Genomic DNA, 14,400 nt, shown 5'->3' with positions numbered 1-14,400 from the left:
ATGTTTGTTTGTTTTTTTTTCTTACTAAATAATCCTCGTTTCGTATGACACAAACATGAAATAAATTACTAAGACAAAATTGGACTCCCTAGTTACTTAGTGTATGTTTCTCAAAGAATAATTTTCTTTCTTTATAGAAAACAATGATAATCAATATCTTTTCTTTCTTTTATTTTACCATTACATTATCTACTGCTTGCTAACACCCCTTAACGAGAGATTGTTTCCGACCTTTACTGATGTTTGTACAGCCATGTTCAAAATAAGTTGATCACCCACCTATCCTTGCTGCCCAATTGAGGTCGTTTCAGGTCAAAGCGCTAATTTTTTTTCTATGCGTAGTTTCAAGAAAATTGCCTTAAAAAGGAAGATGGATGGTCAAGCTTTTTGAACACGAGTGTACATACAACTAATAAATAATGTTGAAAAATAAAAATGAAGCATGCTATTTAAAGCCACACGACAAAGTAGTTCACAGCCTTTAAACTGAAAAGAACGATCCGAGAAAGAAGTACAGAATGTACATTAACTTACATACATCATTCCATGATAATAATAAAGTAGATAATATGAGCAGACCTTCGAAGTAACTATGCACATAAATTAAAAAAAAAAAAAAAAACTTTTGAAATAAATGTAATTCGCAATCTTGATTATTTTCATTCTTGCAGTATGCTGGAAAGAAAATGGAATCTGAGAGAAATTTCAACATAATTTGTCTTCATAAGTTGAATAATAAAATTTCTACGATAATTGATATTGGGAGACGTATGAAGATACATCTTTTGTATATTGTGATTGATGGATAATATAAAATACAACATATTCGTTCGTTGTATTTTACTGTATAGAACTTGCCCAGCTAGTTAAGTTATCAATACAGCCAAATTTTTCAGCCACGGTAAGTTATGATCTGTTATAATCAGTTGGCCAAGTTTTTCAAATACTTTCAGAATAAGGGAATTTATGCAAGAACTTAGCAGAATTGATATCACAACTTACCTTGGCTGAAGAATTTGGCTGTATTGATAACCTTACTTTTTATTGTACTTGTTCGGAACTTAGCTTCTTTTTGACACGGAGTGTTTTGGATTGGGATATCAAAATTTTTTATAGAATTAATTTCACTGATTTCTACACCCCATATAGACTAGTATTTCAGTATACTTTGCAGTAAATGGTTTAAGAAAAGATAAATTCCTTGTAATTTGATACCCAGCATGATTTTTTTAATTATTATTATAATTAAGCGCCATTTCTTCAAGATGGCAGCCAGAAAATATATTTCATATGACTATATTTATGTACTCGTATATTTTAAATATGTTGATTGGAAGAGAATTGGCTTCACTTTAAGGCAGAAATCATTTTGACTCTACTAAATGAATACTCTGGGAGGTTGACAGCCCCCCCCTTTTTTTTTTCATGCTTGCATTGATACCCGAAATGTTGGAATTCTCTGACAAGTACGTAAATGCTACCCAATGCTACCCACATAAATATACAAACTTTCGTACTTCTATTAGTCGTGAACATAATTATTTTCGATCTCGTCCACAATTTACACAAAAGATGCAGTTCCGACGGGTTCATATCTCAAACTCCCCTGAATCCCTGCACTTAAGGTTTAGTGGTTTTGTAAGACATATCGTTACTAGTAAGCAGAGGTGCAATGGGGGAGGACTGATACAGCACTCACTACTCGTGCGTAGAGTCTCTCGTTCAATTCTGGGTCGTGCCATGTGGGCTTTGTAGGGACAAACATCGTGTGCTTGAAAATATGTTTTCAGTAGTTTTTACAAATCTTAGGGCTCCACTTAGTTGTGGGGCCCTGGAGTGATGACTCCACCCTTAACTTGGGTCTGCTAGTAACTGTATATAATTTAGTGTTGCTGACAGTATTATTATTATAGTCAACAGTCATGTCTTATTGAAAATGATCATTTCGTCTATACAAGGGATAGTCTGGAGGTTTGATGGCGCTGTTTTGCTCCTTTAGCTATGATATCCGAAATGTGGGAATTTTCTGGGGATATACATGTTACCCCATATCAATGTACTAAATTTCGAATTTCTAGCTGGTCAGAAACATACCAAACATTTATGTCAGTCAGTGATTGAATGAGTCAGTCACGAAAATGCAGTTTGATGGGGTTTACATCTCAATCCCTGTGGTCCCTCACCGTAAAATTTGGTATACAACACATATTTGTATTTTTGAATTTTTGTACATGTCATTATTAGTAGCAGTGTGTAATTTGGAGTTGCTGACATTATTAGCTACTAATCAGTTATGTCTTGAAAATGAACATTTCGGTGTATCTGTGATGTTAATAGTTCTGTTTGACTCTCCCTAGCAGTGGTTTCCAAAATGTTGGAATCTTTTTACCATGTATGTGTTATCCCATATCAATGTGCGAAATTTTGTATTTCTAGCTGGTTGGAAACATAGTAAACATTTATGTCAGTCAGTAATTGAATGAGTCAGCCACGAGAACGGGTTTGTATCTCAACCTTGTGGTTCCTCACACGTAAGATTTGATACTTTTGTTGTACAACATGTCATTGCTAGTAATCGTGTGTAATTTGAAATTGCTAACTTTATCAGTTACTCAACAGTGACGTCTTGAAAATGACTGGGAGGTACATGGCGCTGTTTGCCCCTCCCCCAGTATTTCTAGCTTGTCGGGAACATATCAAACATATGTCAGTGAGTGAGTCAGTCAGAAACCACGAAAAACACAGTTTGAGGGGGGTCATATCTCATCCTCCGATGGTCTCTCACATGTAAAATTTGGTACTTTCGTACAACACGTCTGTACTAGTTAGTAATTGTTTGTAATTTGACGTTGCTGGCACTATTAGTTACTCAGCAGATGTCTTGAAAATGACCATTTCAGTGTATGCAGTCGTTCGTGTAGTTAGCTTGGAGCTAAGCAAAAACTTGACTGTCACGTGGTATTTCTTCTTCGCTGTGCAACAAAAGCACTCGCAATCTTAACACTGTACTACTATAACTGATTTCCAACAAAAATATGAAAGTAAACTAAAAAAGCCTATATTGATTCCAAAGATAGAAATTTGAAACTTTTTTTAGTTGCTCGCTATGGGATTTAAGTAGGTTAAAAACTACAATTCTCGTATTACAATCATGAACAAATACCTTATTACTATCTACATTAAAGATAAAAGTACTTGTACTTACGGACGTTGAATATTTCACATATGATTCCACGATCATCTTGAAGTATTGTACACATTCCTAACTGTAACATGTGTCACTAGCTACTGAATGCTACAAATAATTTTAAATTCTGTTCAAGCAAGCAGCTTTACGCACCTAAAACTCATTAATGTTTGGTTTTACGAAAAGCAGCGTTACAACCCTAGAAAACTTATTGATTCAGAAATGTGCATGTTGTTTGACAAATGAAGACACAACTCACAAACACAATGCTATGAGTAATACGGTTTAGATTAGTGCGTTGCGAAACGGATGTTTCTACTTTGCAACAAATAAATACTAGTGTATTTATGTACTGTCATTATTTGATGTTGATGTAGGTTTATTAGCAAATAAAAATTGGCAACATTTTACAGCAAATGAATGGATTCATTCATAAATACGGAAACCGCCTTTTTTCTTCTTTCTTTTCCTTAGATCTGTTTACTTTTCTTAACAATTCTATTAGCAAATGTCAGGGATTATTTCGCAATTTGGATCTGCCTTCCTGACACTATAAGTCCAAATACCTGATATAATTAATTTGCATGTTCAAGTAAATATCTGAGTAATCAAGCTATAGTTCTTTTATTCGCGGTACCCCTTAATTCTGAGGGATTTCAGCTCCCTAATGTTTCGTTTATTCACACACACACACACACACACACATATACATATATATATATATATATATATATATATATATATATATATATATATATATATATATATATAGGGTGTTTCAAAACAACATCGACAACGTTTGGGAGGTGATTCCTGACACCAAGATAAGACAAAAAGTATAAACCAACCTCGGTGCAGAAATCCGTCATTTCGGAGTTATAGGCTGCCGAAAACATGAAACAATGAACTTTAAATGTCCATAGCTCCAATACTATGGGACCTACTGTAGACGGGTCAAGACTTCACTTAGAAACTAATATGTGCGCTATCCAAAAATACATGTTTCAGAATACTGTGGTATTCACGTAACAATTTTCATAGACGGAGTTTGGCTACGGGCATATAATTTGAAGTACTCACCAACTACCTCTATAAAAATTGTTGCGGAAGTATTGCAGGATTCTGAAACATACATTATTGGATAGCGCACATATTAGTTCCTAAGTGAAGTCTTGACCCGACTACGGTAAGTCCCATAGTGTTGGAGCTATGGATATTTAGAATTCATTTTTTCATGCTTTCGGCAGCCTATAACTCCGAAATGACGGACTTCTGCACCCAGGTTCTACACTTTTTGTCTTACCTTGGTGTCAGAAATCATCTCCTGAACGTTGCTGGTGTTTTGAAACACCGTGTATATCTTGTTTTGAACCATAGGAAAAAAAAAAAAGAAAAATCGGCCATCTTAGTATCAGTCGGCTCGATTATTTTAGTGGCTTCTTCTAGTCACATTAAAACGAACTGCCTAGAATCTGTCTTCGAAGGTAAAATGTTCCACTACTTCTGATCAGGTACATAACTATCCTTTTATTTATTTTCGTTAGCAATATTAATCTTACTAATCATGAGACGTGCTACCCAATACAAAGAAATATAATTTTAGTTTTGTACCTGAACTTCGGTTATTATTGTCAACGTTCGCCTAAATTTGCGGTACTTGTACATTTTGAAATATGTTATATTGTTTTAAAATATAATAACTAACTTTATGTAAAAGATTACGAGACACGGGACTAGTTTTTTTATTTATTTTTTGGGGGGAAGGGAGTTGCTTCAATGAAATCTTCTCTGTGTAATGTCCCCAAGTTTTCTATAAATGTTCCCGCAATTTACTCATGGGTTGTTCGATTCTACAAAATACCACAGCTTTTAAGTGACTTTAAATTTTAATTTTATTTTTATGATAGCCCTATAATAGCAAAGCGGAAAAGTTAAAGTAAACTAGGCAATGTATCTAACGAAAATTATTGTTGGGAACTTTTAGTATTGTACTTTAATTGTATATTTATTATGTTGTATTTGATTTTTGTTTTCGAGACGGAAAGGTGAAGAAATATCCGGTACGCTAACCTCATAATACCAAAATTCTTGAATTTTTAACATAAAAATAATATATATGAATCGAGATTGTATTTGAGTTGAGTTGAGTTTGAATTTAACGTCCCTATCAGCAGCGAGGCTATATGAGACGGAACCTACTGATTAACGTGGAATCCGAACCACATGAGCTCTCGCCGGGAATCGAACCCGGGTCTCCCATGCCAAAGTCACGTACGCTAACCGCTTAGCCACGGAGGAGCTCTCAAGATTTTATTTATACTACAGTATATAGAATATTGTATTGCTGAACAAAAATATCAACTGAACATATAGATATAAAGTATAATCGCTCCTACGAATTCACAACAGTATAGAGGAAGTATTTTTCTGTCGCATGTACGTTGAATCAGAGCTTTCTTCATACAGATTATTATTATTATTATTATTATTATTATTATTATTATTATTATTATTATTATTATTATTATTATTATTATTTTCATATTTTTAGCTTAAGTTACGAAATAAGAGCTTATACAGTATATTCTGGAAGATGTTCCAGTGGAAGGAACTAGTTACTGAGCAGTAGCTCATATTTTTTCGTTTCTTTTCCTATTTATTGCAACGGGGACTTAAAAAAATCATTAAGTTTTTACGCTGCAAATAACCGAACTTGTTTCTTTTTGTATAAAGTGAAATTTTACAATATACGTACAAAAGCAATGAGGTACACTAACAATCAAGTGTAATAGATATTTTTCGCTTTACTTCTACTACATAGATAGAGTTGTTGTCTAAAAGGCTGTGAAGCATGCTTTTGCTCGAAGCCATGCACATATAAATAGAAGCATTTTGTATAGCCACAGAGAAAATACATAAAATAAAAACGAGAGAATTACAATAAATCTGAAGTACAGCTGAGACAGAGAAAGAGAGAGAGACAAAGAGACGGAAGACACGTCACACCAAGGATATTATTAGGGATATCTTTCACTACCGTAGGAAGAGACTAATGCGCTGCTCGGTTGATGCTTACATAGTTCCCCATCGTCGGTTATGCTTGCAAGGCGAGCTCGGCGACAAGCTAGGAACCTTCCTGGAATGCGACCAAGGGATTGCGATAACAGTCACAGTAAAAGCATTTTTAATATAGCAGCCAGAGATGCCTTCTCCAGTGAAAAAAAATTGTAAATATATAACTAACCCTCTTTAAAATATTTTATTTTGTTTTTCTGTCCCTTACAAAACAAATCCATCACCATATGAAGTTTGTATACCTCCACCTTGGTTTGTTAATAGAAAATGGATTTATACCTTATATTTTAAAGTTTTAATTTCTTAATAACACTAATATATACAATACGCAGAGTTAGCTTTATTAAAATATTAATAATATATTTTAAAAAAAGGAAAAGAAAGCAATATTATAAATATTATAAAAACTAATATATTAATATTATATGTTTATTATACAAAAACATATAAAAATGTTACATGTTTAAGACAATAAACCATAAACATTATGGATGCAAGTAGCCAATAATTGGAAATGCGATATAATTGAGCTGGGTGAGCCGAAACACAATTCACTTTGCGATTCAATTTCACCGTATTAATATAACATGCAACCGAAACACTGATACAATCCAAAGGCCAAATTTCGTAAACTGAGAATGAACATTAAAGTTTATGATTAGAAATATTTACGTCCTTGAGGAATAGTGCTCCCAAATTTTCTTCACATGTTTAACATTAAAATTTACAATGCAAACTTATGTACAGACAAATGCATCGTTTAACCGAATAAAGGTTTTGAAATTTTGATATAGTTAAACATGTTCGATATTTTAATTCTTATAATCTTAAAAAAAAAAGTTCTGGTAAGAAGTCCTAAATTGCTTAAGCCGAGCAGCCGATGATATTTAAGTTGGGTCAGCACATCACAAATCTCATCACCGTTTCTGCAATTTTCTTGACCGAAGTCCATTACTTCTTTCTTCAAGTAACTACTCAAATGTCCTCATGACGTTAGGTGAACGGTACACTGCTAACATCATCTGCTTTTTTTACCCATTGGTTAACTATCAAAGTACTGCTTGACCTCAGTAACCTCACAGAAGCAAGTAGATCAGCGCTGCTGGATGTTGGTTTTAATTTAAATTGCACATTCTACACATTGAAAATATTACACATTCTACAAATGAAACCAAGAGGTAATAAGCGAAGATTGAGTTCGGATGGCTGTCAGTCCAGAGGTCAAATGTTCTGGTGGTATTCCATTGTAGTTTTGCGCGTCGTTTTGATAGTTAAGTATATTTGAAAATCATACGAAAAACAGGAACTATATATATATATATATATATATATATATATATATATATATATATATATATAATGCTGATGTTTTGTCAATTGTATTATCCATTCCGTTTGAATTATAACTGAAAATTAATAGTTGATCTGTACGGGTTTTGAGGAATAAAGGAAAAAAAAACACAGTTATATTGTTAACGCTCAATTGGAAAAGTAACCATTGTGGAAGTTGGAGATCCAATTCCAGTTGTTCAGCTCAATATCGCATCTCAAATGTCTTACTTTGTATTACTTTAAAATGGAAAATTTACCAATATACAGTGTTCAATTTGTACAATTACCAGATGTGAAAGCTTTCTTTTGTTGGTGAAATGTATTTATATTATGCATCTTATACTTCTTGTAATGTGCTGTACCATTAGAAGTATTTAAATACAGGACGTAATTAGTTCTTATAGGTATTTTCTCCGACATTCATGAGATGGAACAATGTCTGGTTTTCAAATTTTCCCTTAGAAACGCCAGGCATTATCAAGAATCACCCATACTAAAAAAAACAATTAAAAATCTATCATCTAATGTCCTTCTCCATGTGGATGTATGGTTGATTGTAATGAATGACCTAATCATGTGATTTTCTTTTTCTTTTCAGCAGTGGTGGTCAAGATTTCAAAGATGGGCTCTCAGTAGAGTCCAATCAGCTTAATTTATAATTTAATTTTGTTCCTCTGATTTTAATGAACAGTAGCTGTTTTGGACAATGTATTTAAATGAGCTTCACATTAAAATTTACTCCCTCTTCCTTTGTGTAACTGATGTGCTATTTCCGTTTCAACAAAATTCACAACTAGAATTCTTATCCAACCTGTTAAATTATATCGATTCTAGGAAATTAAAATCACACAAAAGAAGTGAGGAATATTATATTGTAATCTGAATTGAGCTTGCTTCTATACTGAGCGCAACAGATTCCACACGAAAGTATATAGGAAAGCTTCAGCGGTACAATAATACATACACGCAGCCAGCACATGTATATCAAATAAAGGTACTTCAGAAAAGCTCTAAATTTATCCTCATAAAGGAAAGATCTGAAATTGGAGATAGAATTCTTGTTCCATGTAAGAAAAAAGGAATGGTTATTCAGAAAAGGTCCTGCAAAATAATATTCCCACGTAGGAAATAAGAATATTCTACTCTCCCATCTGTTTGCCCACTACTAACAGATCGAAAAAAGTTGCTCACATGATTTAAGGCGGTTTTTAAACCCCATACGATATAAGGGTTTTTTTCTCATCAGAGGTCATCAGTCTATATGTTCATGCTTGGAATAATACATTAGAAAGACTAAAAGAAATATTTCTACCGTAATCAAGGACCATATATCTTCTAAGGAAACAGAACTATTGAAAATAAACGTATGTTAAAAATAAATTCTTTTCTCTCTTGAAATTTTTCAAATCTTTCTTTATTACAACCAGGAAAATAAAATTGAACTCTGAGATGGGTGGACTGGACATAAGTTCGTACTTTGTCATTGAAACAACCGATACACCTGAAGAGGAAAGAAAACCACGTCGATTATGTCAATCATTATAAGCAAACACACTTAAACAGATGTTACAGAAATTTGTCACAATATTTTGGAAATATTCCTCACATCAAAATAAGAAAAAAGTTCATATGGTCCTGTGGTCGGAAGTGCATAGTTTTGTAATTATTGGGTGTCAAAAACGTGAAAAAATGAACTTTAAAGGTCAATAGTTCCACTACTATAGGACCGATCGTAGTTGGGTCAAGACATCATCTGAGGAACTAGTATGTGAACTTTCCAAATCTCCCATCTTTTAGAACCTCCAATACTTGCACAATCATTTTTAGAGAGGTTGTTTGGGAATATTTGATCACTCTACAACTACCTCTCTAAAAATGGGTGTGCAAGTATTGGAGGTTCTAAAAGATGTTGATTTGACACACAAGTTCCTCAGTGATGGCTTGACCCGACTACGATCGGTCCTATAGTAGTGAAACTATTGACCTTTAAAGTTCACTTGTTGCAAGTTTTCGGCACTCTGTAACTCTGAAACTATCCATTTTTGAGCACAGGCCCATATGATTTTTTTTCTTTCTTATTTTATTGAGAATCTGTTCCTATCTATCGTTTCTGGAGATGTTCGTTCAGCATCCTTCTTATTCCAACGTATATCCATTGCGGTCCAACGTGGCAACGTTTCGTCAGTTCTTGGTACGTTGCCACCTGGAAAGGAACTGGAGGAGGTGTTTCTTCTCTAGTGGAACAGAAACAAGCGAACAATGGAATAATAAAAATAATATATCAACTGTTCAGAGAAATTTTACATATATATTATATTGTTATCCATTGTTTCTAAATACTACATACTATACGCTATATCTCCGAAACTTATTTACATATTTTTACAATCATATATTGCTGTAAATTACTGTTTGATGCAAATGTATAAATTTATATTATTATTTAATTTTAATAACTGTATGTCGACACTGTTTTGTATATTATATTTGTATCATCTGCATATAATATCACAGACAAAATAATTTGAAATTTAATTGTAAAATGATAACAATGTATGCTATTAATATTTCAACAATGTTCCCAAAATATTTTGTCACATTTTTGTAACATCTGTATACATTGATGAGGATATTGTATGATACATTTTTAATTGTTTTTAGTTACGTATTGACACGATCTCTATCTCATATATGAAATCCTATTTTACCTTTATATTTATACTGTCCTTGTTCCTTGTTGATAATGATAGGAATTTCTCAGGGAAAATTTGGAAATCAGATATTCTTTTTTCTCTTGTGACAATTGGAAGGCGTACCAGGTAAGTACTAATTACGATAGCTTGATCACAATTTTGTACGATTTTAATTTGATTTAAATGGATAGTTATAAGCTCTTTATACATATACATATATACATAATATTTTTTTTTTTCAAAAATTAATTACAGACTCGGAATTCTGCACTAAAGTTTGAATAAAATTAATTGTAATGAGCTAGTTTTAATAAATTTATTGTAATTTAGTTCATTAGTTGATAAATACGCAATTGGTGTGAAAATTTCCTACTTTTCTAAGTTAGTATGTTACTTTAGAAAATAAAAATTAAACAAATAAAATAAATAAAAACAAAAAAAGAAAAAGATCAGTTTAGGTAATTATATTTATCAACTTCCAGATAAATGTTTACCACTGACTATTTTCTACCCTCAACTCTGAAACTGGAAATTAATTAACCAACGAAAAATCTTAAAGAGTGAAATCGAGTTTAAAGTTTTCGAGAAAAAGATATGTTTGCCACCATCGTTTGCATTGAAAAGTGTCCAACTTCTAGAAAATAAATGTACTTCGTTTCAAAATCTACTATAAATTGTAGTTTACGCGCTTCTAATACAGTAATTAATATTAATCCACGCATTGGTTTGTATTTTATAAATAATATATAATAATTGTTTGTCATTTGCACAATATGTTCTAAACGTAATTTCGGCAGTTCAATACGCAACTCTCTAACATTTTTCTTGCCTTACTTGCCATTTTTTTTTTCTTTTTCTAATCAAAGAGAATTTATTATTAAGTGAATGTCAATGTAAAAATATAGTATCTTTTGGTATTTGTCTAAATAGAAATGAACATAATTTGAACTAACTTCATGCATGCGAATAATATAATTTAACGTAACCTTTTGCGTGTGGAAAAAATGCAACTTTATCAAATTGTCGATTCTAACTGAAAAGCCAATGGACATAATGAAACAAATTTAGAAAACCTTTCGTTCTGACAGAAACATTATAAACTTAGTTAATTTTTGCTATTAAAAAATAACCAAAACACTTTCAAATACTTTAAATAAACAGAATTTTACAAGATAATTTAGATTTACTTTCAAAATAAAGTAACGATTTACTTTCAAAACAGCTCTTAGAATGTACAGTGTCATTCTAAGAGCTATTTTTATAATTTCATCACATCTCTTAACCTCATTTTATATGTTAAGGTTGAGAAAACAGGATCAACGTGTGAACTGTCTCGCCTCACACAAGAACTGTCAAGATTTTTGTTTTGTGTTCACGGGGATCCTTGAGCTTTATTTTATCTTTTCATTTCACAGATGTTCACAGAAGAAACTATCCACGTATCGTCTTCTCTCAGGAAAATTTCCATATTTCATATATATATATGGTGAAACCTGTCTATGTTTGCCACCATCATTGGTTCCATTGAAAAGTGGCCAACTTACAGAAAATATATTATTTCGCTTCAAAATCTACTATAAATTGTAGTGTCTGCGCTTCTAATGCAGTAACGAAGTTTTATTCACGCATTGGTTTGTATTTTAAAAATAATATATAATAATTATTTTTTATATATAAAATATAAAAACACCGGATCTAATAATATTAATAATTATTTGTCATTTGCACAATATATTCTAAACGTAATTTCGGTAGTTCAACATGCTACAGTACATTCTTTCTTCCTTCCACTTATGAGGTAATCTAGATAAGATTGTCAGTTCCAGGAAACACTCAACATTTCCGTACTATCTTGCCCCTTTAGTAGGGAAACACCAAAAATGAACCCATTACCCATTTAGAAACAGTTGATAATGTGTGTTGGCCAGTAAGAAGCAGAATGAAAGAAAAGGACTTGTTCAGTTTTATTTTTCTTTCTTTTTAATACTTTTCAATATGAATTTGATCGTCATTTGTTCTCAAATTCTTGCAAACACCCCACATGGAAAAGGATATGAACATGTGACCAAAACAAAAGACGCTTATAGTTCAATAAATTCATCTGGATATCAAATATTGTTACAATGTAGAATATGGAAGGGAAGCCTTAGTGGCATCAATCTCTTCATATGCTTCCCGACAACAGGCAAAACTAATAAAACAGTAGCACCATCTGCTGTATTTTTGGAAAACCTACTTTCAATTAAGAGTCTTCATCCCGGCGAAATTAAAATGCCGCTAATTTTACAGTAGTTATGTGATATCTTCAAATAGATAAAAGATAATCGAAATGTGGAACAAGAGCGCCATAGACAATATTATTTTACATGAGAAACCGTTATCACGACTCACTTATCTGCTTTCGATTTCGAGCCATTTTGAAAATCTGCATTTATTTTCGCGTTTCTAAACAGCTGAAAACGGAAATTCACTAGGTGACTTGTGATAACGGTACCTCACGCAAAATAATATTGTTTAGGGCGCTCTTGTTCCATATTTCAATTATCTTTTATCTATTTGAAGATATCACATAATTACTGTAAAATTAACGGTATTTTAATTTCGCCGGGATGAAGACTCTTAACAAATTTTTTACTATTTCGATCGTTGGTATATTGACCTCCCGAAGCACAGTAAAAAGGTTTTGAAATCGTTTATATATATATATATATATATATATATATATATATATATATATATATATATATATATATATATATATATATATATATATAATCTTTGGTGTACAACACATAGAAGTGAATTTAACATTAATGGCATGGGAATAATGTTGTATCCATACGGCTAAGTTCCAAGTTAGACATATGGCCACTTACAGAGTAGTAAGTAATACGTCTTACGGCTAAGTACAGGTTCCATAAGAATCGGGCCAATTTACGCAGGTGGCCAAGTTAGCAGGTTTCACTGTAGTTTTAAAATCAGTTTGCATACTGATGGCAAGAAAAGTATTTCAATGTTAATCCTCTTATTACGTATACAGAGATTTATTGTTATTAGACAAAGTACAAGAAAATACTGCTTGACTTTCCTCAACGAGTCTATATTTTCAGAAAGACCGGATGTGAAAAAGCTACGATATTACTACAAATACTCAAACCAATAGAAAATTATGTTTTCTGATTTAATTTTGTGTGTGTGTGTCTGTAAAAATTATTTAAGAAAAAATCCCTAACAGAGTACTGCAAACAGAAAATTAGTTTTTTTTTTCTAAAAAAAAAGAAAGAAAAAGAAAAAAGATGTATAGTTTGAATATTTTACACTATGAAAAATTCCTCCTATCTCTTCAGAGAATTTATAACTTTTCTTCTTGTTCAGTTTATTTTCGAATTTTAAGATAGAAGTATTCACCTGAAAGGATGACTGCCTCTATTTTCCCTTATGTTTTTAGGTGTTTAATAATAATAATAATAATAATAATAATAATAATAATAATAATAATAATAATAATAATAATAATAATAATAATAATAATCTAGCAACTCAAACTATAGGAAGGTCAACTTTAATTTTACTAACGACTGGGGTTATTGTTTTGTCTTATAAAATTAACCAATATTTTTTGAACTACGTATATATAGAATTCAACAAAGTTAACTTACTATGAAATGCATACCTATTATGAAGTGCCTTATTTTAGAAAGAACAACATTTTTCATCATGTTAACTGTGTGAAATAAATTTCACTGGAGGGCCTCTGCTTTATATAACAAACATACACCATTTTTTCAGCACATGAAAAGCAACAAATGATAAAACAATAATACAAATCTTAAATATTGTACAATGAACCATAAACACTACATTAGCGTACATTTGCTACACATTCAGCAGAAATAATATATATTCCGTACCAATTCCCTAAACTAACGTATTCCTTACACACTCATGTTTACTTTTGAATATTTGTAACGAGGAGTTTACCTAAGTCAAATCTGTAGGAGACTAATACTTACCTATCTCCACATTCGGCAAGACATAACGAATGTACACATACACACATGTATAAACATTCATTTACAAACATAAGGTAATATAATATCTATTCACAAATAT

General features: G+C 31.9%; 1 protein-coding gene across 14 annotated transcripts in view; it reads right to left on the bottom strand.

Moving 5' to 3' along the window:
* The window catches only part of Ndae1 (Na[+]-driven anion exchanger 1), a 518,135-nt gene that overhangs the window by 94,574 nt on the left and 409,161 nt on the right, over positions 1–14,400 (bottom strand). For 12 of the 14 annotated variants that reach the window (XM_081758609.1, XM_081758590.1, XM_081758579.1 and 9 more), the window contains exon 4: positions 6,225–6,323. The exons of 1 other annotated variant lie outside the window; for it this stretch is intronic. In XM_081758609.1, the coding sequence (XP_081614735.1) occupies positions 6,225–6,323 (99 nt within the window). The remainder of the gene's footprint in view (positions 1–6,224; positions 6,324–14,400) is intronic. One more of the 14 variants, XM_081758568.1, reaches the window with a different exon arrangement.

The sequence above is a fragment of the Thermobia domestica genome, chromosome 1 (genome assembly GCF_964235325.1).
Source record: "Thermobia domestica chromosome 1, izTheDome1.hap1.1, whole genome shotgun sequence".
Lineage (NCBI taxonomy): Eukaryota > Metazoa > Arthropoda > Insecta > Zygentoma > Lepismatidae > Thermobia > Thermobia domestica.
This window is presented reverse-complemented; position numbering and strand designations above follow the sequence as displayed.